Source organism: Nomascus leucogenys, chromosome 10 (assembly GCF_006542625.1).
Source record: "Nomascus leucogenys isolate Asia chromosome 10, Asia_NLE_v1, whole genome shotgun sequence".
Taxonomy (NCBI): Eukaryota; Metazoa; Chordata; class Mammalia; order Primates; family Hylobatidae; genus Nomascus; species Nomascus leucogenys.
Window position 1 is genome coordinate 4,344,442 of NC_044390.1, and position 25,647 is coordinate 4,370,088.

Consider the following 25,647-nt stretch of genomic DNA (forward strand, 5'->3'; position numbering starts at 1 on the left):
AACATTTATATAACAAGTTTATTGAGACCTCCTGAGATTTAAACCCTGCAGAAAACAGATGAATCAAACCCCATTCTCGGGAAGCTCACGGTGTGAAAACAGGGAACTACAAAAACACAGCCAATAAGTGCTTTGAAACAAGGAAGAACATAAAAAGGACGTAGTGTTCGAAAACCTGGAATCAAAAACTAACCACGGAGAAAGGTAGGATGTTCTAGGCTCCCAGAGAAAAGCTGGGGAACCTCCAGAAAGGCTCTTGCTGCAGACACAGCCACATCCCCCTAGGTCTCTGGAGCTCACTGCAGGCTGGCCCATTGCAGGGAGGTGTAGACCACCTTACCATCAGGCTGCGGAGAACAGAGGAGCAGGGTCTTTCTGACGCTGGTTCCAAGGCGCCCAGCAGCAACCAGGTCTTGGAGTGGGATGGGGTCCTCGGGGGCCCAGCACTGAGCGATGTAATGGGCGTGGAAGCGGAGGGGGTCACCTGGGGGAGGGAGAGAGGCACTGAAGCAGTGACCAATGGCAGAGGGCTGGACACCACGGGAACGACCACTGGGAGATTTGAGATCATTTCAGCCATCACTATGGATACTCTAAAACAGATGCTCTTGGACCCAACTATTCCAATTCTAGGCTTTTTTTTTTTCTTTTTTGAGACGAAGTCTCATTCTTGTCCCCCAGGCTGGAGTGCAATGGCACAATCTTGGCTTACTACAACCTCTGCCCCCTGGGTTCAAGTGATTCTCCTGCCTCAGCCTCCCGAGTAGCTGGAAATACAGGCACCCACCACCACGCCCAGTTAGTTTTAGTATTTTTAGTAGAGACGGGGTTTCACCATGTTGGCCAGACTGGTCTCAAACTCCTGACCTCAGATGATCCACCTGTCTTGGCCTCCCAAAGTGTTGGGATTACAGGCGTGAGCCATTGCGCCCAGCCTGATGTCTAACTTACTTCTAAGTGAATCTTCTGGATCACAGTAATCATTTAATAAAAGTCGTTAAACTGCTTGCCCAATGAGTTCGGGAGCTCCCAAATGTTTCCTGTCTATGAATTTCAGAGGCTAAGAGAAAGTGAGACAAAAAAGAAAAATGCAGCTGGGCCTGTAATTCCAGCACTTTGGGAGGCCGAGGTGGAAGGACTGCTTAAGCGCAGGAATTGGGACCAGCCTGAGCAACAATAGAGACCCCACCTCTATTAAGACAAAAAAAAAAAAAAGATAGAAAAGAAAAACGCAGAATACATTGGGATCGTATGAAAAGGCACAGCGACCAGAGGCTCCAACCCATACTCACCAGGATAGACCAGGAAGTCACCTCCGAACTTGCCAGCCGCACTGAGGAAGAAGCCTCGCTCCCACAGGTCTCTGTAGATGCTGTAGCGCAGCTCGTGGGCAGGGCGGCCAGCGTGGGGCCAGTCTTTAGACTGGACACGCCAGTCCAGGGGCCTGGCCTTGACCGGTCGAGGCCTGGCAGTGGCCAGCTGGACAAGGAGAGCAGATCTGGGCAAGGGGGCTACCCCATTTGAGGGTCCTGCTTGGGAAGAGGAGGGGCCTGGTGGGGAGTACAGAGAAGAGTTTGGTAAATCCAAGGGGCAAAGTCTTCTCACCCTCAGGGAGACCCAGGCACTGGATTCCCAGCTAAAATTCCTAAAAGATCTCTCCTCTCCTTCCCGTGGTCCCTGGACTCCACCTCCCATGCTCACCGGCTTCCTCCTGCTCTCCCGAAGCCTGGCCATCACTGGTCTCATCCTCTTTGGCAGCCTGGCTCGAGCTGGCCCCTGAAGCCTGTTCTAGTTTCTGCTTCTTAGCAGCCTGGCCCTCCGTAATCTTCTCCAGGAGCTCCTGACGACGGGTCTCCCGGGCCTCAGCTGCCAAGGCGCTCTGCTCCTGGAAGCTCTCCTCTTGCTGGCGCTTGAAGGATGTCAGGGCCTGAGAAGCACACTTCGCTGGAACCTCCAAGCTTATGGTCCCTTCGGAAGCCAGGAATCTTGACTCCCAGGTCCCGCTCCCACCGAACCCAGGAGTTCGAGCCCCGCCCCCTTACCAGGCTGTGGTGCCGAGGGTCTGGGCGCGGGGCGCTGACCAGAGTCACGGCGCCGATCTCGGCCAAGAGCCGCGCCTCTTCGGGCATCAGCAGCAGCGGGAGGCCCAGGCGCGAGTTCTGGCGGGGCCCGCGGGGCAGGGCGCCTACCGTGCGGCCCCCCACACCCAGGCGCTCCCGGAGGGCCTGCACCGCCTCGGCTCCCCACACCAGGGAGCGGCCGTTCGCCACCTCCACCACCAGCATCCTCCTGCGGGAGCCGGGAGGCAAAGCAGTTACCGAAACAACTGCGCGCCGGGGACCGCCGCAGCGCACCCAAAGCCTCCGGGGTCTCGGCAAAGCCCCGCCCCTAGGCCTCAGGGGGCGGGGCCCCGCTCAGCCGCCGTTCACCACCTGCTGGGCCCGAGCGCCAGGCCCCGCCCCCGGGCGATCCCACCAGGCCGCGCGGCCGCCGGAGACGAGCCCCCGGCCCTCGCCCCTTGCCAAGTCCCCGGGGCCCCGCTCTACCCTTGTGTCCCTGCGGTCGGCACCCGCTCTGTGCCCACACTGCCGTACCTACCATTGCGCCTTGGAGTCTGAAAAACAAACCTCCGCAAGCGCGGCGACACGCCCCCTTACAAAGGTGCATTTTGGCACCACTCTCTTGCAAAGTGGGCGTCCCCCTTCGGGTGTTCCCGTCAGGGGTCAGAAGCTCTCGAGGCTAAGGCACCGCCGAGGCCACACCCTCTTCGGGACGCTCGGGCCTTCGGTCCTCCTCTTTCCGAACGACTGTGATTCGGCTTTCGGGCCTACTCGCTCTCAGACTCCCACAGTACAAAACCCTGCCCCCTCCCGAGCACAGGAAGTTCGGCGTTCGGGCGTCCTCGGCTTCACCGAATCCGCAGCCCCGCCCCCTTCTCGAACGTGAGCAATTTGACATTCGGGAGTTCTCGGCTCGGCCGAATCCGTAGCCCCGCCTCCTCCCGGACGCACTAGGTTCGGCGTTCGGGCGTCATCGGCTCCCAGCAGTCTCGCAGCCTGTTGCCCCGCCCCCTCTGAGCGCCAGCGCACCCCAGTTGGGGAGTTCCCGCCCGACGACTGAACCCCACAGCGAAAGCCCCACCCCCTGGGCACCCGCCGTCCACTCTCCGCCCCGGCGGGCTCACCCCAATTGGGAGCGCTCAGTCCGCCTCCTTGCCTTCCTTCAGAATGTCCCACTGTCCACCGATAGAACCAGCGAGTCACCTCATAAACAGTAATTCGCAGTCGAGGCGGAGCCACCCACTATGCACCGCACCACGCGCTCCTTCCTCCACCCCCTCATGCCGACACCCTCGTCAACTTCGTCATCCAGCCCCATCAGCGACGCGGGAAGTCAGGTCCCGCCCCTCGCAGGACCGAAGCCCCGCCCTCCCGCGGGGGCCACCTTGGCCCCGCCCCACTAAGCGCACCTCTCTCTGCCGCTTCCTCTCCTCAACTTGGGAACCTAAGGATCCTCACCCTGGCCGGGTCCCGTAGACGCACGCCGGCCCTCGGGGTTCCGCCCCTTTGAGGGCAAGTCGCTTTCGCCCCGCCCCCTTGTAAATACTCATCGGTCTCTGGCGAACCTGTTGACTCCGCCTATCACCCCAGCGTCGCTTGTACCCAACTATCTACGAAGTAAACCGAAGCTTGTGGCCCCACCGACATCCGGCCGAGTCTGTGGCCCCGCCCACATCGGAACAGTGACCCTAAGGACTCGACTATCTCCGAAGAAAGCCGAAACATGTGGCCCCGCCCACACTGGCCCCAGCTTTCCGTTCTCGACTATCTCCGAAGTGAGCCGAAGTTTGTGGCCCCGCCTCCAGTGAACTCAAGCTCCCGATTGTGCCCGAAGGAACCCGAAAGGAGACCCCGCCTCATTCCTCACGCCGAGCTCCAGACCCCGCCTCCTTTCCGGATCCCGTCTGTTCCCCTTCGGGTCCAAAGCTTTTGGCTCCTCCCTGTTCCGAGCCCGAAGGCCCGCCCCTTCACGTACTCGGAGCTCGGATCACAGTGTGGACCTGGACTCAAGTCCCGTTGCCGATTCGCGCTCTCGGCGCCTGCTCCGGGGCTCCTTCCCTGCCCGCCCGGGACCCTGACCGTGACCTCTTCCCGGGCCTGATCCGCGCAGCCCGGCGGGCGTCCAGAAGGAGCAGGAGGCGCGGGGGCGCGCTGGGCGGGGGAGGCGTGGCCGGAGCCGCGGCGGCCAGCGGGCTGGGACTGCTCGGCCGCCTACTGCCCGGCGAGCAGCTCAGGTGGGCCAGGGTGGCGGCGCCCAGTGGCGAGGCGAGGTTACACGGCGGCAGGGTCTCTGCGGGCTGGCGGGTGCGGGGCGGGCCCGGCGGCGCGTTGGAGCTCGGGGCTGGCGCAACCGCCTGTGGCTCTGCCGGGGATGCGCTGGGGTGCGCGGGACGGGTTGGGGCTGGGCCTGGGCCTGGGCCTGGGGAGGGGAGGGTGTTCGATCCCCGGGTTCTCAGTAGGAGAGGGGTCTGGAGCTCCGAAGGAGGCGCAAGCTGGAGGCCCAGGCTCCTCTGGGTGGTCTCGGAGGAGAAAGGCTGGGGGGGTCCGGATATCTGGTTTCACAAGGGCCGGGGAATGGGGGATCCAAAGAGGGGGTCTGGGTTCCTGGATCCTCTCTGGAAGAGGGGGCTCGGAAGTCTAGATTCCTGGGCTGTCGAAGAGGAAGGGTCCGGGAGGGGTGCTGTTTCTGGGTTTTTAAAAGAGGGGCGTCTTCAAATGTGGGTCCCCAGTATGGGTGCGGGGAGTAGCTTTGATTTCTGCGTTCGCAAAGGAGGGGCCTGGGTGCTGGGAGATCCCCACACTTTCCTGGGTTCTCCAAGGAGAGGAGAGCTGGAGGCCTGTGCGCTCAAAGGAGAGGGGCTGGGGGTGGATTCCTGTCTCCTCCAAGGAGGAAGGGGCTGGAGTCCGGGTTGCTAGGTTCTCAAAGGAGAGGAACTGAGGCTCAGACTTCAACATCCTCAAAAACTGGGGTCTAGAGGGCTGGGTTCCTGGATCCTCGAAGAGGGAGGAGGCAGGGGGCCCGGATTCCTGGGTTCTCACTGTGAATCTCTGCCCCTCCCCCAGACCATGTCGCCTGAAGAATGGACCTATCTAGTGGTTCTTCTTATCTCCATCCCCATCGGCTTCCTCTTTAAGAAAGCCGGTGAGTCAGGCTCCCTCCCCAGGGGAAAATAAAGGGGGGGACCCTCTGGAAGGTTCCAGGCTTATGCTGTCCCTTCCCCCTGCAGGTCCTGGGCTGAAGAGATGGGGGGCAGCCGCTGTGGGCCTGGGGCTCACCCTGTTCACCTGTGGCCCCCACACTTTGCATTCTCTGGTCACCATCCTCGGGACCTGGGCCCTCATTCAGGCCCAGCCCTGGTGAGAATTTGGTGGAGGGAGGAGAGGGAGAGGAGGGGAGAGGGGGAAGCAACCTGTTTCCTCTTTGAGTCTTTCTCAGCTTCTGCCTCATCTCTGGCTGTCTCTTGTTGATCAGCTCATTTCTCTGTTTCGTGTTTGTTTGTTTCTTTCTTTCATTCTTTTTGAGATGGAGTTTCGCTCCTGTTGCCCAGGCTGCAGTTCAGTGGCGCGATCTTGGCTCACTGCAACCTCCACCTCCCGGGTTCAAGCGATTCTCTTGCCCCAGCCTCCCGAGTAGCTGGGATTACCAGCATGCGCCACCACGCCTGGCTAATTTTGAATTTTTAGTAGAGACGGGGTTTCTCCATGTTGGTCAGGCTGATCTCGAACTCGTGACCTTGTGATCTGCCCGCCTCAGCCACCCAAAGTGCTGGGATTACAGGCGTGAGCCACCGCGCCCGGCCTTCATCTGCTTTTCTTCCTCCCCTGCCTTCTGCGTCTGGTCCCTGTGTGTTTGTCCCAGTCCGCTACATCCACGTCATGGAGAGAGGTGGACGTTGTGTCTGCTGGCCCAGCCACCGTTCATATTCATTCATATCCACCTCTCTCTTCTTGAGCCCTGGACCTTGGAAATAAAGAAAAAGTGGAGGATTGCAGGGTCTTCACTCAAAGCTTCTCTTTACCTCATTCTTCTCTGTTGGTGTGTGTTTTTATGTGGCTGAGCCTCTTCTCCCACTGTTTCAATCATACTCATTCCGTCCCTACATCCACCCTCCTGTCCTCTCTCTGCCCTTCTGTGTTTCTGTCTCTAAACGAATGGGGAGAGTTGGGGGAGGATTGGTGGCTGGACTGATGGAGTGAGTGGCCAAGGCCGAGACTTCTGTGCCCAACACAGCGCGCCTCCTGCTTTTGCCCAGCTCCTGCCACGCCCTGGCTCTGGCCTGGACCTTCTCCTATCTCCTGTTCTTCCGAGCCCTCAGCCTCCTGGGCCTGCCCACTCCCACGCCCTTCACCAATGCCGTCCAGCTGCTGCTGACGCTGAAGGTCAGACTCGGGGCTTGCCACTCCCCTCCAGCCTCCCTGTGGGCCCCTTCACCTCCCACTTTACCTCCCCCTCCAGCGGCTCCCCGGGATTTTACCTCCTACACACCCTGGGGGTGGGGCGTCACCTCACTTGCTGCCCTGGGCACAGCATTCCCCATTCACATGCCCTTGGGCAGGTCTTCACCTCCCAGCTCCTCCTGGGGTGGGGAAATAACCCACATAGTGTAACAGTAGGTGCCACTGGGTGCTTGCGGTGTGCCAGAGGCCCAGCTGGGTGGTTTACCAACATGCTGTCCTTGAATCTCTGTAGCCAGCTATTTTGCAAAGGAGAAAAACCAGCTCTGGGGAGAAGGTACTTGGTGAAGGGCACAAAACTAGGGATCCAGGTCTAGGTCCTAATCACCTGGGAAGGTGGGTGAAAACAGAATCCCAGGGCTCACCCCAGACCCACAGAGTCACGATTTCCTACTGGCGGCTTATCCGCGAACACGGCACTCATGCTAGGTAGGGAGTGTGGCCTTCCCAGCATTCAGTGTGCCCCGTGGGAGCTCAGCGGTGGCAGCAGTGGGTTGGATGAGAGAGGGGTTAGTGGAGGAGCATTTCAGGCCGTAGGATGTGTGGAGGGGAGCAGGCTGGGTTCCACAGGCTGCACCAGCCACATCTACTTTGTGGGACGAGCAAAAGGGAATGGGCAGCAGGGCTGACACCGTGCTAGGCCTGGCTGGAGACCGTGAGGACGTTGGACTTCTTCCCGTGGAGGACTGAGATCTGCTGGAAGAGGGGATTTTTGGTTTGCTGCCAGAAGAGGCAATGTGACCAGTTTTAAATGTTTAAAAATACTCGTTCTGGCTGGGCACAGTAGCTCACGCCTGTAATCCCAGCACTTTGGGAGGCTGAGGCAGGTGGATCACCTGAGGTCAGGAGTTCGAGACCAACTTGACCAAAATGGAGAAACCTTGTCTCTACTAAAAATACAAAAAATTAGCTGGGCGTGGTGGCGCATGCCTGTAATCCCAGCTACTTGGGAAGCCGAGGCAGGAGAATTGCTTGAACCCAGGATGCAGAGGTTTTGGTGAGCTGAGATCGTACCATTGCACTCCAGCCTGGGCAACAAGAGCAAAACTCCGTCTCAAAAATAAATAAATAAATAGAAATACTCGTTCTAGGCCAGCTGCGGTGGCTCACACCTGTAATCCCAGCACTTTGGGAGGCTAATGCGAGTAGATCACCTGAGGTCAGGAGTTTGAGACCATCCTGGCCAACATGGTAAAACCCTGTCTCTACTAAAAATACAAAAATGAGCCAGGTGTGGTGGCTCACACCTGTAATCCCAGCTACTCAGGAGGCTGAGGTAGGAGAATTGCTTGAACCTGGAAGGTAGAGGTTGCAGTGAGCCAAGATCCCGCTATTGCACTCCAGCCTGGGACTTCCCAGGCAAGATTCCATCTCAAAAAAAAAAAAGGAAAAGAAAACTCGTTCTGGATGTTGAAGGAGAATTGAAGTGGAACAGGGCAAGATGGGATGGACTTAGATAAAGGGATCCTCCTTTATCCAAGTCCAGGTGACAAACTGTGGTGGCTTGATGCAGGCTGTCGGCTGGCTGTGGGTAGGTCTGAGTTGCAGCAGGAAATGTGCATTTAGGATGATTGAAGGGGCGGCCACCATGTGGGCAGGGTGTAGAGGAGCAAGAAGGGATGGTGCCTGAACGCCAGACGGGCAGAAGGAGCCGATCCCAACCCTAGGCCCAGGGGAAATGGGTCAGGTTGTCGTACCTGGATGGAAAAAGGGTTGTTTAGGTCTGGTGCAGTGGCTCATACTTGTATAATCCCAGCGCTTTGGGAGGTCACAGTGGGAGGATTGCTGGAGGCCAGGAGGTTAAGACCAGCCTGGGCAATATAGTGAGACCCTGTCTCTACAAAAAATTAATTTTTTTATTTTATTTATTTTTAAAGACAGAGTCTTGCTCTGTTGCCCAGGCTGGAGTGCAGTGGTGTGATCTCACTGCAACCTCTGCCTCCCAGGTTCCAGCGATTCTCCTGCCTCAGCCTCTCGAGTAGCTGGGACTACAGGCGCCCACCACCTGGCTAATTTTTATATTTTTAGTACAGATGGGGTTTCACCATGTTGGCCGGGCTGGTCTCAAACCCCTGACATCAATTGATCTGCCTGCCTAGGCCAACCAAAGTGCTAGTATTACAGGTGTGGGCCGTCATACCCGGCCCTAAATTTTTTTTTTTTTTTTTTTTTTTTGAGACGGAGTTTCACTCTTGTTGCCCAGGCTGGAGTGCAATGGTACGATCTTGGCTCACCGCAACCTCAGCCTCCCGGGTTCAAGCGATTCTCCTGCCTCAGCCTCCCGAGTAGCTGGAATTACAGGCATGCACCACCATGCCCGGCTAATTTTTTGTATTTTTAGTAGAGATGGGGTTTCTCCATATTGGTCAGGCTGATCTCGAACTCCCAACCTCAGGTGATCCGCCTGCCTCGGCCTCCCAAAGTGCTGGGATTACAGGCATGAGCCACCGCGCCTGGCCAAAATTATTTATTTTAAAGGGTGTATAGAGCCACCCACCTTGAAATGATCTATCAAGAGTGGCGGCCAGCCCAAGGCCATCTCACAAGGGAATAAAAGCCCTGCCCTCCCTCTTCTGACTTCGTCTCCAGCCAGGGATTTATATTGACAACCCAGCCACAAGCTGGAAGAAGGAGATCTATTGATATAGGGTAGACCTTTGGACTGGTGGGAAAGGGTGGATAGTACAATATATTCAGCTCAGTAGTGGAGATGGAAAGAGGCAACAGACTCAAACTTCAGGGATTTCAAGGCGGGCAGATCACTTGAGGCCAGGAGTTCGAGACCAGCCTGGCCAGCTGACGCATGAGAATTGCTTGAGCCCCCAGGAGGCGGAGTTTGCAGTGAGCTGAGATGCGCCACTATGCTCCAGCCTGGGTGACAGAGCAAAACTTGTCTCAAAAAAAAAAAAAAAAAGATTAAAGGATTGGATTTGGGGAGTGAGGGAGGTTTTTGGCTTGAACAATTTGGTGGCCTGTTGTTTGAGGGGAGACACTAAAGAGGATCTACCTTGTGGGGTGGGTAACATCGTGTTCCGTTTCCGGTGCATTTGGGGTGCCTGGAGGCATCCGAGTATAAATGCCAATAAGCCATTTGATGGATAGGTCTGGGGCTGGGGTAGCGTTTGGGCATCCTCAGCGTGTGGATAGTATCGAAACCTCCGCGATTGCGTGAGAGCAGGTAAGCACGGAAAAGGGAAAGAGGGGAGGAGGGCCTGGGACTGAGCACTGGGGAACACCGCCCAGCTAGAGGCGTTACACACAACCTAGATGTGCAGAGCTGTGGGCACCCAGCACCCCTTGGCTGCCGAGGGCAGCCGCGCAAGGGAGATGGGTGTGGGGAAGGGCCCAGAGTCTGACCTGGCCCCTTGCCCACCCCCTTCCACCCAGCTGGTGAGCCTGGCCAGTGAAGTCCAGGACCTGCACCTGGCCCAGAGGAAGGAAATGGCCTCAGGCTTCAGCAAGGGGCCCACCCTGGGGCTGCTGCCCGACGTGCCTTCCCTGATGGAGACGCTCAGCTACAGCTACTGCTACGTGGGAATCATGACAGGTGAGTGGGGCTGCCCTGACAGCTCTGCCACTCTGTCACCTGTGTCCCCCTCTGCCCTGAGTGCCCGTTCTGTGTTCCCGCCCTGCCCGGGGCAACCTCCATCCTAGCATCTGCTGCTGTGAGGGTGAGCACGTGTCTGGGTCTACGTGTCACACCTCCGCTGGACCAGAGCTGCTTTGGGGTAGAAGCTGGCTGTTCTCAGCCTAAGCGATTCCTTGCTCTTCTCCTTGTAGCGTATTGGGAGCAAAGAGAAGAGATAAAGGAGGTAAAGATCTATGTCAACCTGATATTTTTGCTGCCCAGACAACAAATATTCACAGCTTAGGGTCCACTTTCAGTTTAAGGAAATATTTTTCATCTGGGCTTGGGGGCTTATGCCTATAATCCTAGCACTTTGGGAGGCTGAGGTGAGAGGATTGCTTGAAACCAAGAGTTCAAGATCAACTTGGCCAACATAGCAAGATCCCGTCCCTTTATTTTAAACCTTTATGTTAAAAAAATAAACAAATATAAAATTAAAAGGGCCGGGCGCAGTGGCTCACGCCTGTAATCCCAGCACTTTGGGAGGCTGAGACAGCCAGATCACCTGAGGTCAGGAGTTTGAGACCAGCCTGGCCAACATGGTGAAACCCCATCTCTACTGAAAATACAAAAATTAGCCAGGCATGGTGGTGTATACCTGTAATCCCAGCTACTTGGGAGGCTGAGACAGGAGAATCGCTTGAACCCAGGAGGCGGAGGTTGCAGTGAGCCGAGATTGCACCACTGCACTCCATCCTGGGCAACAGAGCAAGACTCCATCTCGGCCGGGCGCGGTGGCTCACGCTTGTAATCCCAGCACTTTGGGAGGCCGAGGCGGGCGGATCAGAAGGTCGGGAGATCAAGACCACAGTGAAACCCTGTCTCTACTAAAAATACAAAAAAAAAAAATTAGCCAGGCGTGGTGGCAGGCGCCTGTAGTCCCAGCTACTCGGAGAGGCTGAGGCAGGAGAATGGCGTGAACCCGGGAGGCGGAGCTTGCAGTGAGCCGAGATTGCGCCACTGCACTCCAGCCTGGGCGACAGAGCGAGACTCCGCCTCAAAAAAAAAAAAAAAAGACTCCATCTCAAAAAATACATACGTATGTGTGTGTGCATGTGTGTATATATATGTATGTGTGTGTGTGTATATGTGAAATTTTAAAAAGAAAATATTTTTCATTAATGTATACCTCATCAAAGGTTTTTTTTTTTTTTCCAATAAAAGCTTTAGGGAATTCTAATTCACATATTCATCCACTTAAAACATACAACTCTTGGCTTCTTTGATTTCCTGAAAAAAAAAAAAAAAAAAACCAACATACAACTCCCTGATTTTTAGTATATCCACAGAGTTGTGCAAACATGACCACTGTGTAGTTATATTCAGAACAGTTTCATACCCTGCAAAGAAACCCCATATCCATCATCTCGCAAACCTCCATCCATCCCTGGTAACCAGTAATTGACTTTCTATCTGTAAAGATTTGCCTGTTCTGGACATTGCACTTATAAATGGAATCATGCAACACGTGGTCTTATTTATTTATTTTAATTTTTTTTTCTTTTTAACTTCTCATGTTGCATTGACCTAAACATACGGTCTTTGTGAACATATAAAAAAAAATTTTTTTTTTTTTTTGAGGCGGAGTCTCGCTCTGTCACCCAGGCTGGAGTGCAGTGGCGCCATCTCGGCTCACTGCAAGCTCCGCCTCCCGGGTTCACGCCATTCTCCTGCCTCAGCCTCTCCGAGTAGCTGGGACTACAGGCGCCCGCCACCATGCCCGGCTAATTTTTTTTTTGTATTTTTAGTAGAGACGGGGTTTCACCGTGGTCTCAATCTCCTGACCTCGTGATCTGCCCGCCTCGGCCTCCCAAAGTGCTGGGATTACAAGCGTGAGCCACCGTGCCCAGCCTAAAAATTTTAACACCCTTTCTAGGCCGGCCCACCATCATGTAGCTAAAGACCACAGCTATCTCCTAGTTTCTTTCTTTCCTTCCCCTCTCCCTCCGTCTTTCCCTTTTTCCCTTCCTCCTTCCCTCCTTCCCTCCCTCCTTCCTTCCCTTCTTCCTTCCTTCCCTTCTTCCCTCCTTCCCTCCTTCCCTCCCTCCCTAGCTGGAACGCAGTAGCACAGTCACTGCTCACTGCAGCCTGGGCTCAAACGATCCTCCTGCCTCAGCCTCCCCAGTAGCTGGGAATTCAGGTGCCCTCCACCACACCTGGCTAATTTTTATTTTTTGTAGTGATGGGGTCTTGCCGTTTTGCCCAGGCTGGTCTCGAACTGTTGGGCTCAAGCAGTCCTCCCAGCTAGGCCTCCCAAAGTGCTGGGATTCCAGGTGTGAGCCACCACGCCGGCCCCTCTGTCTGTTTTTCTGTCACTGTCTCTGTCTCTCTGAGTTTCTTGTCCCCCCTGTCTCTCTTTCCTTATCCCCATCTCTCAGGGTCTCTGTCCCTACCCTTGGGGCCTCCCCGGCGCCCATCTCTGTCCCTCTCACTCCCTCTTCCCACCTTCCTTCCAAGCTCCCTCTCCTCCTCCTGCAGACTTGAGCTCTGCCCACCTGCCTGTCTGACCGCGGCCCTCCCTCCCCGCCCCACAGGCCCGTTCTTCCGCTACCGCACCTACCTGGATTGGCTGGAGCAGCCCTTCCCCGGGGCCGTGCCCAGCCTGCGGCCCCTGCTGCGCCGCGCCTGGCCGGCCCCGCTCTTCGGCCTGCTGTTCCTGCTCTCCTCTCACCTCTTCCCGCTGGAGGCCGTGCGCGAGGACGCCTTCTACGCCCGCCCGCTGCCCGCCCGTCTCTTCTACATGATCCCCGTCTTCTTCGCCTTCCGCATGCGCTTCTACGTGGCCTGGATTGCCGCCGAGTGCGGCTGCATTGCCGCTGGCTTTGGGGCCTACCCCGTGGCCGCCAAAGCCCGGGCCGGAGGCGGCCCCACCCTCCAATGCCCACCCCCTAGCAGGTCAGGCGGCGCGAGGGAGGCTTCCCAAGACCCAGCAGCCCCCACCTCCAAGGGCTGGCTCTGTCCCTAGCAGGGAGGAGAGCGGGGAGCAAGGGGCCAGGGCCACCACCTTTTAGCAGTGTCGCCCCCTTGGCAACCACAGCCTGCCAGCCCCTGTCGGTAGGGAAAAGACCCCTGGTACTGACAGATGCCCCTTGTTGCTAGCGCTTGTCACCCCACAGTATGGTGAACTGCCCCCTGTCGCTAGGAAAAGGTGGTGACTTAACCCTGTGCCACACCTCTGTTGCCACGCAAGTGTCACCCCCCCAGAACCAGATTGTTCCTGCTTGCTGGGGATGCCATCCTTTGCTAGTGGTGGGTCACCCTCTGTTGCTAGGGAAACGGTTCCCTAGCAACGGAACGCCACTGTTTGCTAGGGAAGCAGGATCCCTAGCAACAGTAGTTCACCTCCTTTTTGCCAGAAGTTTTGCTCTGTTGCTGCAGATATGGCACCCCCTGCACTGCCCCTTTTGTTGCTAGGAGGTAGCACTGCTCCACCCCGTCAGATGTCCTCACATAGCAGCCCTCTGCAAGGAAATAGCGATTTCCAATCCCTGCCCAGTGCTGTTCCCCAGCAGAGGGCAGCCATTCCTACCAATTACACTTACACTGTTGCTAAGGAAGCCAAACCTTCCCCTGGAAACTATGGGTTGACCCTTGTTACCAGAGAGGCTCCACCCCCTAGTACCGGCATTGCTAGGCAAGTCGCACGGCCATAGCTGTGGACTCTCTTGTGGCTGAGGAAGTATTGCCCCCGTGTTGCTAGGGAAATGGCACCCCCGGCAACCAGGAGTAGACTGCCCTTCTGTTCCTGGCAGCTGCAGTCAGCCTTTCCCCAGGGGCTTGGACTGCGGCTGGGGGAACAGCCCGTTGATGTAAATGATGAACTACTCCCTGCTAGGGTTGGCCCCTAGTCACAAACTGCCATTCTGTTGTGGGGGTAGTGACAGCCCCACGTGAATTTGTTACCACTGCCCTAATAACCGTGCCCTGACCTCCAGCTGCTAGAGAGAGGATGCCCCCTAGTAAAGCCAAGCAGGAGTTGAAGGTTTTTCTAAATCTGTTCGGTCCTCACCCGTAAAGGATGGCTCCCCTCCCGTCATCAGAGGCCACCAAGGCTTCATATGGGCCAATGTTTCCCAGTGCTGGGGCTGTCGACACAAGTGATGAGGGAGCCACTGTATTGCTAGAGGCGACACTTCTCCAACAATCACTGCGCCCAGGAAGAAAGCCCCTTTCTAAAAGCCTTTCTAAACATCCTAGGCCTTGTTGCTAAGGAATGCCTTTTCCTTAGCAACAAAGATCATAGGGACCCCACTGGCGCCTGGAACATCTCCCTAGCAACCGTGAAGCACCTTGTTATTAGGGATGATAACCACAACTTCCCTGGCAACTGCAGTGTCTGACAATTTAGAAGGGACCATCCTTGGAGGCTTCTCTGAATATACTGAGCTCGGTTGCTAAAGGACTCATAGCTTAGCAACCATAGCCCTTCAAGGCTTTTCATGGCTGTGGCAGGCCCTATTAGGTAGCAAAAGAGGAAGAACCCCATTGTCAGTGAACTGTACCACCCGGCCCACCCATCTTCCTCCCTTACAGGCACCCTCTGGGCCACCCTCCCTTGTTGCCCTAGCAAGTCTGACAGCCAGAGGGCGATTGCCTGGCCAGGATCCCTTCGTTAGCATCCGGGGCTGGGACACTAGCAGGCATCGGGAGGGGGCCTGGCTGAGCTGCATGTCTGTCCCCCACCCTCATCCTCCACCCCCCAGTCCGGAGAAGGCGGCTTCCTTGGAGTATGACTATGAGACCATCCGCAACATCGACTGCTACAGCACAGATTTCTGCGTGCGGGTGCGCGATGGCATGCGGTACTGGAACATGACGGTGCAGTGGTGGCTGGCGCAGTATATCTACAAGAGCGCACCTACCCGTTCCTATGTCCTGCGGTGAGTGAGCCCGCCCAGCCTCAGGTGACACTGCAGAACTACATCTCCCAGCAGGCCCCAGGGTAGCCTGCAGCTCCCCTGGCTGGGCCCCTGCTCCGGAAGCTCATGGGAATTGTAGTTTGTTTAGCCTGGTTTTACCGTGCCTCTAATTATAGTGGCCGCATGCTGGTGTAAAATCGTTCCCCCTCTCCGGGCCTCAGTTTCTACTTCTGTAAAGTCAGCCTCCCTCAACAGAAGCAATGTACTGAGTCCTGTGGACTCAATAGGCAGCTTCCTGGAATCTTGGCTGTCCAGGTTATGGAGAAACCTTGAGGAGTTAGTTGACCTCTTAGTTTCCTCAAGTGTTAAATGGAGTTAATGCTATTTATTACTGGTTTCATAGGTAGATAGAAGGACTGAATGTGATAAAATGTGAAATGTATTTAATGTGAGGCATGACAGGTAAGTGCGTGCTATGTATTCATTTTTATTGTTTTTCATTCTTCCAATATTTATTGAATGGAGACTCTGTGCTTGACATTATTATCTGTGCAGCCTTTAGAAGCAGAAACTCAGGCCGGGCGCGACAGCTCAGGCCTGGAATCCCAGCATTTTGGGAGGCCCAAGCAGGTGGATCATGAGGTCAGGAGTTCAAGACCAGCCTGACCAACATGGTGAAACGCTGTCTCTACTAAAAATACAAAAAAATTACCCTGGTGTGGTGGTGCATGCCTGTAGTCCCAGCTACTCAGGAGGCTGAGGCAGGAGAATGGCTTGAACCCGGGAGGCGGAGGTTGCAGGGAGCCAGGATCTCGCCACTGCACTCCAGTCTGGGCAACAGAACGAGACTCTGTCTCAAAAAAAAAAAAAAAAAAAAAAGTAGAAACTCATAGCGGTGGCTCACACTTGTAATCCCAGCAGTTTGGGAGGCCCAGGCAGGTGGATCACCTTGAGGTCAAGGCAATATGGTGAAGACCAGCCTGGGCAATATGGAGAAACCCCGTCTCTACTAAAAATACAATAAATTAGCCGGGCGTGGTGGCGGGCGCCTATAATCCCAGCTACTAGGGAAGCTGAGGCAAGAGAATCACTTGAACCCGGGAGGCGGAAGTTGCAGTGAGCCGAGGTCACCTGGGCAATAGAGCGAGACTTCGTCTCAAAATAAAATAAAATAGGCCGGGCACGGTGGCTCATGCCTATAATCCCAGCATTTTGGGAGGCCGAGGTGGGTGGATCACAAGGTCAGGAGATCGAGACCATCCTGGCTAACACGGTGAAACCCCATCTCTACTAAAAATACAAAAAATTAGCCGGGTGTGGCAGCGGGCGCCTGTAGTCCCAGCTACTCGGGAGGCTGAGGCAGGAGAATGGCGTGAACCCGGGAGGCGGAGCTTGCAGTGAGCCGAGATCGCGACACTGCACTCCAGCGTGGGTGACAGGGCGAGACTCCGTCTCAAAAACAAACTAACGGATGGCCAGGCGTGGTGGCTCACGCTTGTAATCCCAGCACTTTGGGAGGCCGAGGCGGGCGGATCACGAGGTCAGGAGATCGAGACCATGGTGAAACCCCGTCTCTACTAAAAATACAAAAAATTAGCCGGGCGTGGTGGCGGGCGCCTGTAGTCCCAGCTACTCGGAGAGGCTGAGGCAGGAGAATGGCGTGAACCCGGGAGGCGGAGCTTGCAGTGAGCCGAGATCGCGCCACTGCACTCCAGCCTGGGCGACAGAGCAAGACTCCGTCTCAAAAAAAAAAAAAAAAAAAAAAAAAAAAAAAAAAAAACTAACAAAAAACAAACAAAAATAAATAATTAATTTAATGTAATTTAATTAGATAAAGGTGGAAGGGGAAGACCCAGGAGGAGTAAGTTTGGGGAGTAAGAAGGATGAGGAAACAGGGCTTGGATTTAGTCTCATTGACTTTGAGGTGACTTAGATTTCCAGCTGAGGTTATTGGATAGGTAATTATGTGATTCTGACGCTTACGGGAAAAGTTGCTCTTAAAAGGGATGCTTGAGCAGCATCAGGTGTAAATTGTACTTTAAAAAATTTTTATTATTATTATTTATTATTATTATTATTTTGATGCTCTGTCACCCAGGGTGGAGTGCAGTGTTGTGATCTCAGCTCACTGCAACCTCCATCTCCTGGGTTCAAGTGATTCTCGTGCCAAGAGTAGACTCAGGGTTTCACCATGTTGGCCAGGCTGGTCTTGAACTCTTGGCCTCAAGTGATCCACCTGCCTCGGCCTCCGAAAGTGCTGGGATTACAGGCGTGAGTCACCATGCCCGGCCAAAATTTTTTAATTAATTTTTTTTTTAACCTTTTAAAAAATATATAGAGATGAGGTCTCGCTGTGTTGACCAGGCTGGTCTCAAACTCCTAGCCTCAAGCAGTCCTCCCATCTCAGCCTCCCAAAGTGCTGGGATTACAAGCGTGAGCCACTGCATCTGGCCAGGTATAGGTGATGCTTAAAGCTCTGGGGCTGAGGTCAGGTCAAAGCACCCCAGTGTTTAGACAAGTGCTTCTCAACTGGGGGCAGTTGTGCTGCTGCTGCACCCCGAGGAGACACATGGCAGTCCCTGGAGACATGCTGTTGTAACTGGAAGGGGCTAGTCGGATGTAGTGGGTGGAGGCCAGGCATGCTCCTAAACACCTTAGAATGCACAGGATTCATTGTTTTTGTTTCTTTTACAGCTGAAGTGCAGTGGCGTGATCTCAGCTCACTGCAGCCTCCCCCTCCCAGGTTCAAGCAGTCCTGTCTCAGCCCCCCTAGTAGCTGGGATTACAGGCACGTGGCACCATGCCAGACTAATCTTTGTATTTTTAGCCTCCCAAAGTGCTGGGATTACAGGTGCCACAGCCATTGCACCCAACCTCCACACTCTTGAAGAACCAGAAAGCCAACGGTCCTCCCTTCTCAAGAAAACAAGAGTTGGCCAGGTGCAGTGGCTGACATCTGTAATTCCAGTATTTTGGGAGGCCAAGGTGAGAGGATCACTTAAGCTCAGGAGTTCGAGACCAGCCAGGGCAACACAGCAAGACTCCATCTCTACAAAGAAAAAAGGCTGGGCGCGGTGGCTCACACCTGTAATCCCAGCACTTTGGGAGGCCAATACGGGTGGATCACAAAGTCAGAAGATCAAGACCATCCTGGCCAACGTGGCTAAACCCTGTCTCTACTGAAAATACAAAAATGGCCGGGCGCGGTGGCTCACGCCTGTAATCCCAGCACTTTGGTAGGCCAAGACGGGTGGATCACGAGGTCAAGAGATCGAGACCATCCCGGCCAACATGGTGAAACCCCGTCTTTAACAGAAATACAAAAATTAGCCTGGCATGGTGGTGGGCACCTGTAGTCCCAGCTGCTCGGGAGGCTGAGGCAGGAGAATCACTTGAACCCGGGAGGCAGAGGTTGCAGTGAGCCAAGATTGCACCACTGCACTCCAGCATGGGTGGCAGAGCGAGACTCCGTCTGAACAACAACAACAACAAAAAATACAAAAATTAGCTGGGTTTGGTGGCACTTGCCTGTAATCCCAGCTACTTGGAAGGCTGAGGCATGAGAATAGCTTGAACCCAAGAGGTGGAGGTTGCATTGAGCCTTGTCGCATGGCGACAGAGCGAGACTGTGTCTCCAAAAAAAAAAAAAAAAAAAGAGTGAGGAAAGATGGCGCTGGGCCTTGGAGGAAGAGGAACATATCTCCTGGGCCCAGAGTAAGGAAGCACCACAGGCCAGGGACTTCTGGACCTTCATGGGCCAGGCAGGAGTTCTCAAATGTTAACAGGCATCTAAGTCACCTGGAGGACTTGTTACCTGGAAGACTTCTCCTGGGCCCCACCCTAACCAGGGCTTCTGGTGCAAAAGGGGTGGGGACAAGGATTTGTATGTCTCACAAGTTCTCAGGCGATGTTGATGCCAGACCTGGGACCCCACGTTAAGAACCACCGGGCTAGGCCGGACACAGTGGCTCATGTCTGTAATCCCAGCACTTTGGGAGGCCAAGGAGGGCAGATCACGAGGTCAGGAGATCGAGACCATCCTGGCTAACACGGTGAAACCCCGTCTCTACTAAAAATACAAAAGAAAATTAGCCGGGCGTGGTGGTGGGCGCCTGTAGTCCCAGCTACTCTGGTGGCTGAGGCAGGAGAATGGCGTGAACCCGGGAGGCGGAGCTTGCAGTGAGCCGAGATCGCGCCACTGCACTCCAGCCTGGGCGACAGAGCGAGACTCCGTCTCAAAAAAAAAAAAAAAAAAAAAAAACCACTGGGCTGAAGAATTAGACTTGTTGGTCCTGGGAGAGGAAGGGCAGTGGAGTGGAATATAAAGTGTTAAATCTTTAGAGGAGGAGAGGGTCTTGATAGGACTGAGTGTGTATGGAAGGCTGCGAGCTCCCGGATCCTTGAAGGAGACTGAGGCCTATAGCCTCCTCCACCTTCTGGAGCTAGGGGCATGGGTCTGAGCGCGGAGGGTCTGGGGCCTGGTCTCCTGGATCTGAGGGAGGAGGGAGGTGGGGTCTGGTCTTCTGGGTCTGAGGGAGGAGGGGCTGGGCCTGCACTTCTAGGTCTGAGGGAGGCGGGGCTGGGGTCCTGGACTCCTGGATCTGGGGGCAGTGGGCACTGGGGACCTGGACTTGCAGGTCCTGACTCCCAGCTGCCTCCCCAGGAGCGCCTGGACCATGCTGCTGAGCGCCTACTGGCACGGCCTCCACCCAGGCTACTACCTGAGCTTCCTGACCATCCCGCTGTGCCTGGCTGCTGAGGGCCGCCTGGAGTCAGCCCTGCGGGGACGGCTGAGCCCAGGGGGCCAGAAGGCCTGGGACTGGCTGCACTGGTTCCTGAAGATGCGTGCCTATGACTACATGTGCATGGGCTTCGTGCTGCTCTCCTTGGCTGACACACTTCGGTACTGGGCCTCCATCTACTTCTGTATCCACTTCCTGGCCCTGGCAGCCCTGGGGCTGGGGCTGGCTTTGGGTGGGGGCAGCCCCAGCCGGCGGAAGGCAGCATCCCAGCCCACCAGCCTTGCCCCGGAGAAGCTCCGGGAGGAGTAAGCTGTCACGATGCTCCCTCTGCCAGCTAGTCCCGGGAATTCTGTGAACCAGGCTGCTGTCTCCTCCCCAGAAAGAGTCCTTACCTTGGAGAGGGTCCTGGAGAGAATTTCCTCTTCCCCAGCTCTAAATACCCTGCCTTCAACTGCAGCAGACCCGGGGGTGTCCTCCCTGCCTTCTGCCCAGGGGCCACCTCCACTCCTGCAAAATCAAAGTATTGTCCAGACAAGAGCCTCACTGGCGACTGCTCCAGCTTCTGGCTATCCAGAGAGCACTGCACTTCCCCAAAACGGAAGGGGCCCCTGGGCAGTGGGTTTTGGGCAATTCCCTTTCTCTGCATCCACAATGTGGGGTCGGAGCTTGGGGGCAGGTCCTGGGAGTGGGAAGCCTCTTCCTTGTGGTTTTCGCTCCACTTTTAGCTCATCACAACGATATTGCAGACTTGGAAGGAAGCATAAGCTTCCCATTTCACAAAGGGGAAACAGGTGCGGATGCGCGGGCCTGGGGACGGCCGTCCTATGGCTTCCACCTGAGCCACCTCGGGGCCCCAACGCTCCTGGCACCCTCTTCTCATCGCTTGGCCTATGACAGGTCACCATGTGTAAATCCTTCCCAATAAAGTGTTGCACAAAGGCATCGTGTCTGTGCAGGTATCTGGGTGATAAACGGCGGGAAGGACTTAGGCCACGAAGTCCCAGGGTGAGGTACAGCTCCCCAGCCCAGCCCAGGAACCAAACGGTCAGGCCCGGGCACCACGGGGACTTCAGCTCCCAGGAGACCTTTCGCATCAGCGGCCCTGAGAAACCACAGGAAGTGTACCTTACTCCCTCCGGGCCACCTGCTGGCCAGGTACACACCTGTCCCCGCCCCTCCCTTACCTGAGGCAGTGTCTGCCTGGTGGCCACTAGAGACAGCCCAGCCTGGGGCCATGGAAGAAAACCCGACCTTGGAATCAGAAGCCTGGGGCTCCTCTAGGGGGTGGCTGGCCCGCCAGGAGGCCAGAGGAGGTAGGGATGCCAGGAGAAGCTCAGATCCATCCCACCTTCAGGCTAGGTGGGAGTCCTGCTGGAGGAGGAAAGGGGAGGCCTGGCCTCCTGAGTCTGAGGCCTGAAGAGAGAAGGTTCCACTTCCTGATATTATGGGGGAGAAGGGAACTGCAGGCTGGAACTCCAGGGTCTCAGGAGGAGGAGCCTGGAGAACCAGGCTAGTCTGGGAGGAGGGGAGGGCTAAGGGCTGGGAGTTTGGGTGTCTCGGGAATAGGAGAGGCTGGGTTCCCACACTCCTGAGCTAGAGGGAAAAGGAAGTTGAAGCCTGGACTCCACTGCCCTGGAGTAGGAGGGTTCCACGCTTGGGGACAGAGTCGAGGGCTGTGGACCCCTGGGTCCAGGGGAAGTAGAGGCTGGCACCCAGACTCCTGGGCCTGAGGGAGGAGGGGCCAGGGGCCTGGACTCCTGGGTCTGAGGGAGGAGGGGCTGGGGTCTGGACTCCTAGGTCTGAGGGAGGAGGGGCTGGGAACCTGGTTTCCTGGTCTGAGGGAGGAGGGGCCGGGAGCCTGGACTCCTGGGTCTGAGGGAGGAGGGGCCGGGGGCCTGGACTCCTGGGTCTGAGGGAGGAGGGGCTGGGGGCCTGGACTGCTGGGTCTGAGGGAGGAGGGGCTGGGAACCTGGTTTCCTGGTCTGAGGGAGGAGGGGCTGGGGTCTGGACTACTGGGTCTGAGGGAGGAGGGGCCGGGAACCTGGTTTCCTGGTCTGAGGGAGGAGGGGCCGGGAGCCTGGACTCCTGGGTCTGAGGGAGGAGGGGCCGGGGGCCTGGACTCCTGGGTCTGAGGGAGGAGGGGCCGGGGGCCTGGACTCCTGGGTCTGAGGGAGGAGGGGCCGGGGCCTGGACTCCTGGGTCTGAGGGAGGAGGGGCCGGGGGCCTGGACTCCTGGGTCTGAGGGAGGAGGGGCCGGGGGCCTGGACTCCTGGGTCTGAGGGAGGAGGGGCCGGGGGCCTGGTTTCCTGGTCTGAGGGAGGAGGAATTTGGGCCCAGACTCCCAGGTCTTCCCAGCCCCCTGCCCCTCCCCAGGCCCATCGCTGTCCTCTGTGCTGAACGAGCTGCCGAGTGCTGCCACCCTTCGGTACCGAGGCCCTGGGGTGCTGCCTTGGGGGGCGCTGGCGGAGGAGGAGGAGGAGGATGGAGGAAGGAGCAGAAAGGCCTTCACAGAAGTCACCCAGACAGAGCTGCAGGACCCTCACCCTTCCCGGGAACTGCCCTGGCCCATGCAGGCCAGACGGGCACACAGGTGAGGCCCCACCTCCAGCTGGGACCCGCACAGCCCGGACTGGGCCCTTCTCCCATACCTTGGACACAGTCTCCTCCCTCTGTCCTCTGCTGCTCCTGGCTTCTGGGGCCTCTCTCTGCCCCGCTCAGAGCTGCCTCTCTTGGTTTCTTTTTTCTCCTCATCTTTGTCTCTACTTCGGACTCCAGGTGAGTGCTGCCTTTCGGTGGCTCTGGGGTCCCTTCTCTCTGGGATTTGCCGTCTCCCTGGTCTCCACCAATCCTGTCTCTGCCTCAGTTTCTCTCTGTGTGTGTCCAAAATCTGTTAATATTTATTTCTCTCTGCTTTATACTGCAACCTGAGCAACATAGCGAGACCCCATCTCTATTTTTTAAAAGTAATAATCGAAGTAACAATATGACAAAAAAAACAAGTTAAAAGAACAGCTTCTATATAACATTTACCTTGTACAAAGTGTTATAAGTAATCTAGAGATGATTTTTTTTTTTTTTTTTTTGAGACAGAGTCTCGCTCTGTCGCCCAGGCTGGAGTGCAGTGGCGCAATCTCGGCTCACTGCAAGCTCCGCCTCCCGGGTTCACGCCATTCTCCTGCCTCAGCCTCTCCGAGTAGCTGGGACTACAGGTGCCCGCCACCATGCCAGGCTAATTTTTTTTTTTTTTTTTTTTTGTATTTTTAGTAGAGACGGGGTTTCACCGTGGTCTCGATCTCCTGACCTCGTGATCCGCCCACCTCGGCCTCCCAAAGTGCTGGGATTACAAGTGTGAGCCACCGCGCCCGGCTTCTAGAGATTATTTAAAGTGCATTGCAGGGCTGGGTGTAGTGGCCCATACCTGTAGACCCAGCGCTTTGGGAGGCTGAGGCGGGAGAATTGCTTGAGCCTGGAAGTTTGAGGCTGCATTGACTATGATTGCACCACTGCACTCCAGCCTGGACAACAAAACGAGACACTGTCTATAAAAATCAGATAAAAATTAAAATAAAATAAACACAGGAGGATGTGTGTAGCCTGTATGCATATAGTGTACCGTTTTATATAAGGAATTTGGGCATCTACAGATTTCAGTATTCTTAGGGAGTCCTTGAACCAACCCCCATGGATACTGAGGGACGGCTGTATTCATAAAGTGAGAGCCCAGATAAACTGCAGCTAGGGCAAGCGACACAGCATGACAGCACCCTGTGTGTCCCTCCCCTGACACCCCCTTTCTCCTCACAAGGACAAGGTAACCTCTTCTCCCTAACCTTTTTGCTCTGATGCCCAGGCTGGAGTGCAGTGGTGCGATCTCAGCTCACTGCAGCCTCCGACACCTGGGCTCAAGCGATTCTCCCACCCCAGCCTCCTGCTTTTCTGTAGAGCTTTGCTAGCTGTGCTCTGCAACTTTATGCAAATAGAATCATACAGTCTTCAGTCTTTTGTGCTGGCATCTTCTGCCTAGCATTAGGTTTCTTTCTTTCTTCCTTGGAATCTCACTCTGTCACCCAGGCTGGAGTGCAATGGCGCCATCTCAGCTCACTGCAACCTCCGCCTCCCAGGTTCAAGCGATTCTCTTGCCTCAGCCTCCCGTGTAGCTGGGATTACAGGCACCCGCCACCAGGCCCAGCTTTTTTTTTGTTTTTTTTTTTTTTTTTTTGGTATTTTTAGTAGAGACAGGATTTCACCATTTTGGTCAGGCTGGTCTCGAACTCCTGACCTCAGGTGATTCACCCACCTCAGCCTCCCAAAGTGCTGGGATTACAGGATTGAGCCACTGTACCCAGCCGGTTTATTTTTTATTGCCACAGAGTATTCTATCTTATGTATAGGCTACAATTTACTTCTCCATTCTACTGTTGGGTTGTTTCTACATTCAGATGGTTCCCAGTCTGGGGCTGCGAAACCCCTCATTTTCTGCCTGTTTCCCTCCCAGGCAAAGAAATGCCAGCAGGGACCAGGTGGTCTATGGCTCTAGAACTAGGACGGACCAATGGGTGCGGCTACTTCGGAGATCCAAGGAGAAAACAAAGGAAGGCTTTCGAAGCCTGCAGCCCTGGGCGTGGACACTGAAGAGGATCGGGGGTGCGGTGGGGTTCGGGTGGTGTCCTGGGGGCAGGGCCTGGACTCCTGGGTCTGAGGGAGGAGGGGCTGGGGACAGACTCCTGGGTCTGAGGGAGGAGGGGCTGGGATCTGGGTATGAGGGAGGAGGGGCTGGGGGTCTGGACTCTTGGGTCTGAGAAAGGCACCGCTGAGCCGGGCGCGGTGGCTCACACCTGTAATCCCAACAATTTGGGAGGCCGAGGTGAGTGGATCACCCGAGGTCAGGAGTTCGAGACCAGCCTGACCAACATGGTGAAATCCCGTCTCTACTAAAAATACAAAAACTAGCTGAGCATGGTGGCGCACGCCTGTAATCCCAGCTACTTGGGAGGCTGAGACAGGAAAATTGCTTGAACCCAGAAGGCGGAGGTTGCAGTGAGCCAAGATCATGCCGCTGCACTCCATGCTGGGCAGCAGAGCGAAACTCCGTCTCAAAAAAAAAAAAATATATATATATATATATGTATATATATATATATAGAAAGAGAGAGAGAGAGAGAAAGAAAAAGAAAAGGAAAGGAAAGGAAACGAAAGGGGAGAGGAGAGGAAAAGAAAAGAAAAGAAAAGAAAAGAAAAGAAAAGAAAAGAAAAAAGAAAAGAAAAAAGAAAAAAAGAAAAGAAAGAAAAGAAAAGAAAGGCGCGGCTGGGCCCCAGTCCCGGGGTGGGAGGGGGTGGTCTGCTCCCGGGAAAGAACCTGAGCCTCTCTCTGCTGCCCCCTGCAGGCCAGTTTGGCGCCGGCACGGAGTCCTACTTCTCCCTGCTGCGCTTCCTGCTCCTTCTCAACGTGCTGGCGTCTGTGCTTATGGCCTGCATGACGCTGCTGCCCACCTGGTTGGGAGGCGCTCCCCCAGGCCCTCCCGGCCCCGACATCTCCTCGCCCTGCGGCCCCTATAACCCCCACTCCCAGGGCCTGGTCACCTTTGCCACCCAGCTCTTCAACTTGCTCTCGGGAGAAGTAGGTGCCTGGGTCCCTGGGAGATTCCCCCGCCCACCTGTGAGCCCAGTGCCTTCAATGACACGAACCTCAAACCCTGACCCCAGACCCTGACTGTGCAGCTCCAGGAGCCCCTCCTCCTCCCACAGTGGCCCCTGCACCGCCTTCCCCCACAGGGTTACCTGGAATGGTCCCCTCTCTTCTATGGCTTCTACCCCCCCGCCCACGCCTGGCGGTCACCTACCTGTGCTGGGCCTTTGCCGTTGGCCTCATCTGCCTCCTGCTCATCCTGCGTCGGTCAGTGGCA

General features: G+C 55.8%; 3 protein-coding genes across 7 annotated transcripts in view; 2 read left to right on the top strand and 1 right to left on the bottom strand.

Annotated features, from left to right (window-relative positions):
* On the bottom strand, positions 1-5,549 carry TSEN34 (tRNA splicing endonuclease subunit 34). 4 transcript variants are annotated; one of them, XM_030819725.1, is made up of 5 exons: positions 5,471-5,549; positions 2,043-2,289; positions 1,702-1,927; positions 1,293-1,550; positions 1-484 (listed from the first exon to the last, which is right to left on the bottom strand). In XM_030819725.1, the coding sequence occupies exons 1-5, from the start codon at positions 5,506-5,508 to the stop codon at positions 297-299; spliced, it is 957 nt and encodes a 318-aa protein (XP_030675585.1). In that variant the 5' UTR covers positions 5,509-5,549; the 3' UTR covers positions 1-296. The 4 variants fall into 4 exon arrangements, with proteins under 4 accessions (XP_030675585.1, XP_030675588.1, XP_030675586.1 ...); XM_030819728.1 differs by lacking the exon at positions 5,471-5,549 and adding an exon at positions 3,470-3,667; XM_030819726.1 differs by lacking the exon at positions 5,471-5,549 and adding an exon at positions 3,264-3,350.
* Positions 3,817-20,684, top strand: MBOAT7 (membrane bound O-acyltransferase domain containing 7). 2 transcript variants are annotated; one of them, XM_003259751.4, is made up of 8 exons: positions 3,817-4,294; positions 5,124-5,202; positions 5,288-5,417; positions 6,314-6,440; positions 9,903-10,062; positions 12,678-13,038; positions 14,847-15,023; positions 19,666-20,684. In XM_003259751.4, the coding sequence occupies exons 2-8, from the start codon at positions 5,127-5,129 to the stop codon at positions 20,051-20,053; spliced, it is 1,419 nt and encodes a 472-aa protein (XP_003259799.1). In that variant the 5' UTR covers positions 3,817-4,294; positions 5,124-5,126; the 3' UTR covers positions 20,054-20,684. The 2 variants fall into 2 exon arrangements, with proteins under 2 accessions (XP_003259799.1, XP_030675578.1); XM_030819718.1 differs by lacking the exons at positions 3,817-4,294; positions 5,124-5,202; positions 6,314-6,440 and having other exon boundaries at positions 5,304-5,417.
* A 1,348-nt stretch (positions 20,685-22,032) lies between these two features.
* Positions 22,033-25,647, top strand: part of LOC115836941 (transmembrane channel-like protein 4) — a 4,776-nt gene continuing 1,161 nt past the window's right edge. Inside the window, exons 1-4 of the mRNA XM_030820103.1 lie at positions 22,033-22,334; positions 24,240-24,388; positions 25,129-25,361; positions 25,517-25,644. Of these exons, the coding sequence (XP_030675963.1) occupies positions 22,312-22,334; positions 24,240-24,388; positions 25,129-25,361; positions 25,517-25,644 (533 nt within the window). The 5' untranslated portion in view covers positions 22,033-22,311. The remainder of the gene's footprint in view (positions 22,335-24,239; positions 24,389-25,128; positions 25,362-25,516; positions 25,645-25,647) is intronic.

Bases quoted from the DNA above. Each gene is read 5' to 3' on its own strand.
- MBOAT7 (XM_003259751.4), top strand. From the start codon at position 5,127: ATGTCGCCTGAAGAATGGACCTATCTAGTGGTTCTTCTTATCTCCATC. The intron at 6,441-9,902 runs GTCAGACTCGGG...CCTTCCACCCAG, and splicing joins AGCTGCTGCTGACGCTGAAG to CTGGTGAGCCTGGCCAGTGA. The intron at 15,024-19,665 runs GTGAGTGAGCCC...CTGCCTCCCCAG, and splicing joins ACCCGTTCCTATGTCCTGCG to GAGCGCCTGGACCATGCTGC.
- TSEN34 (XM_030819725.1), bottom strand. From the start codon at position 5,508: ATGAGGCAGAAGCTGAGAAAGACTCAAAGAGGAAACAG. The intron at 1,928-2,042 runs GTAAGGGGGCGG...TGTGCTTCTCAG, and splicing joins ACCCTCGGCACCACAGCCTG to GCCCTGACATCCTTCAAGCG. The intron at 485-1,292 runs GTGAGTATGGGT...TCCCTCCCCCAG, and splicing joins TGACTTCCTGGTCTATCCTG to GTGACCCCCTCCGCTTCCAC.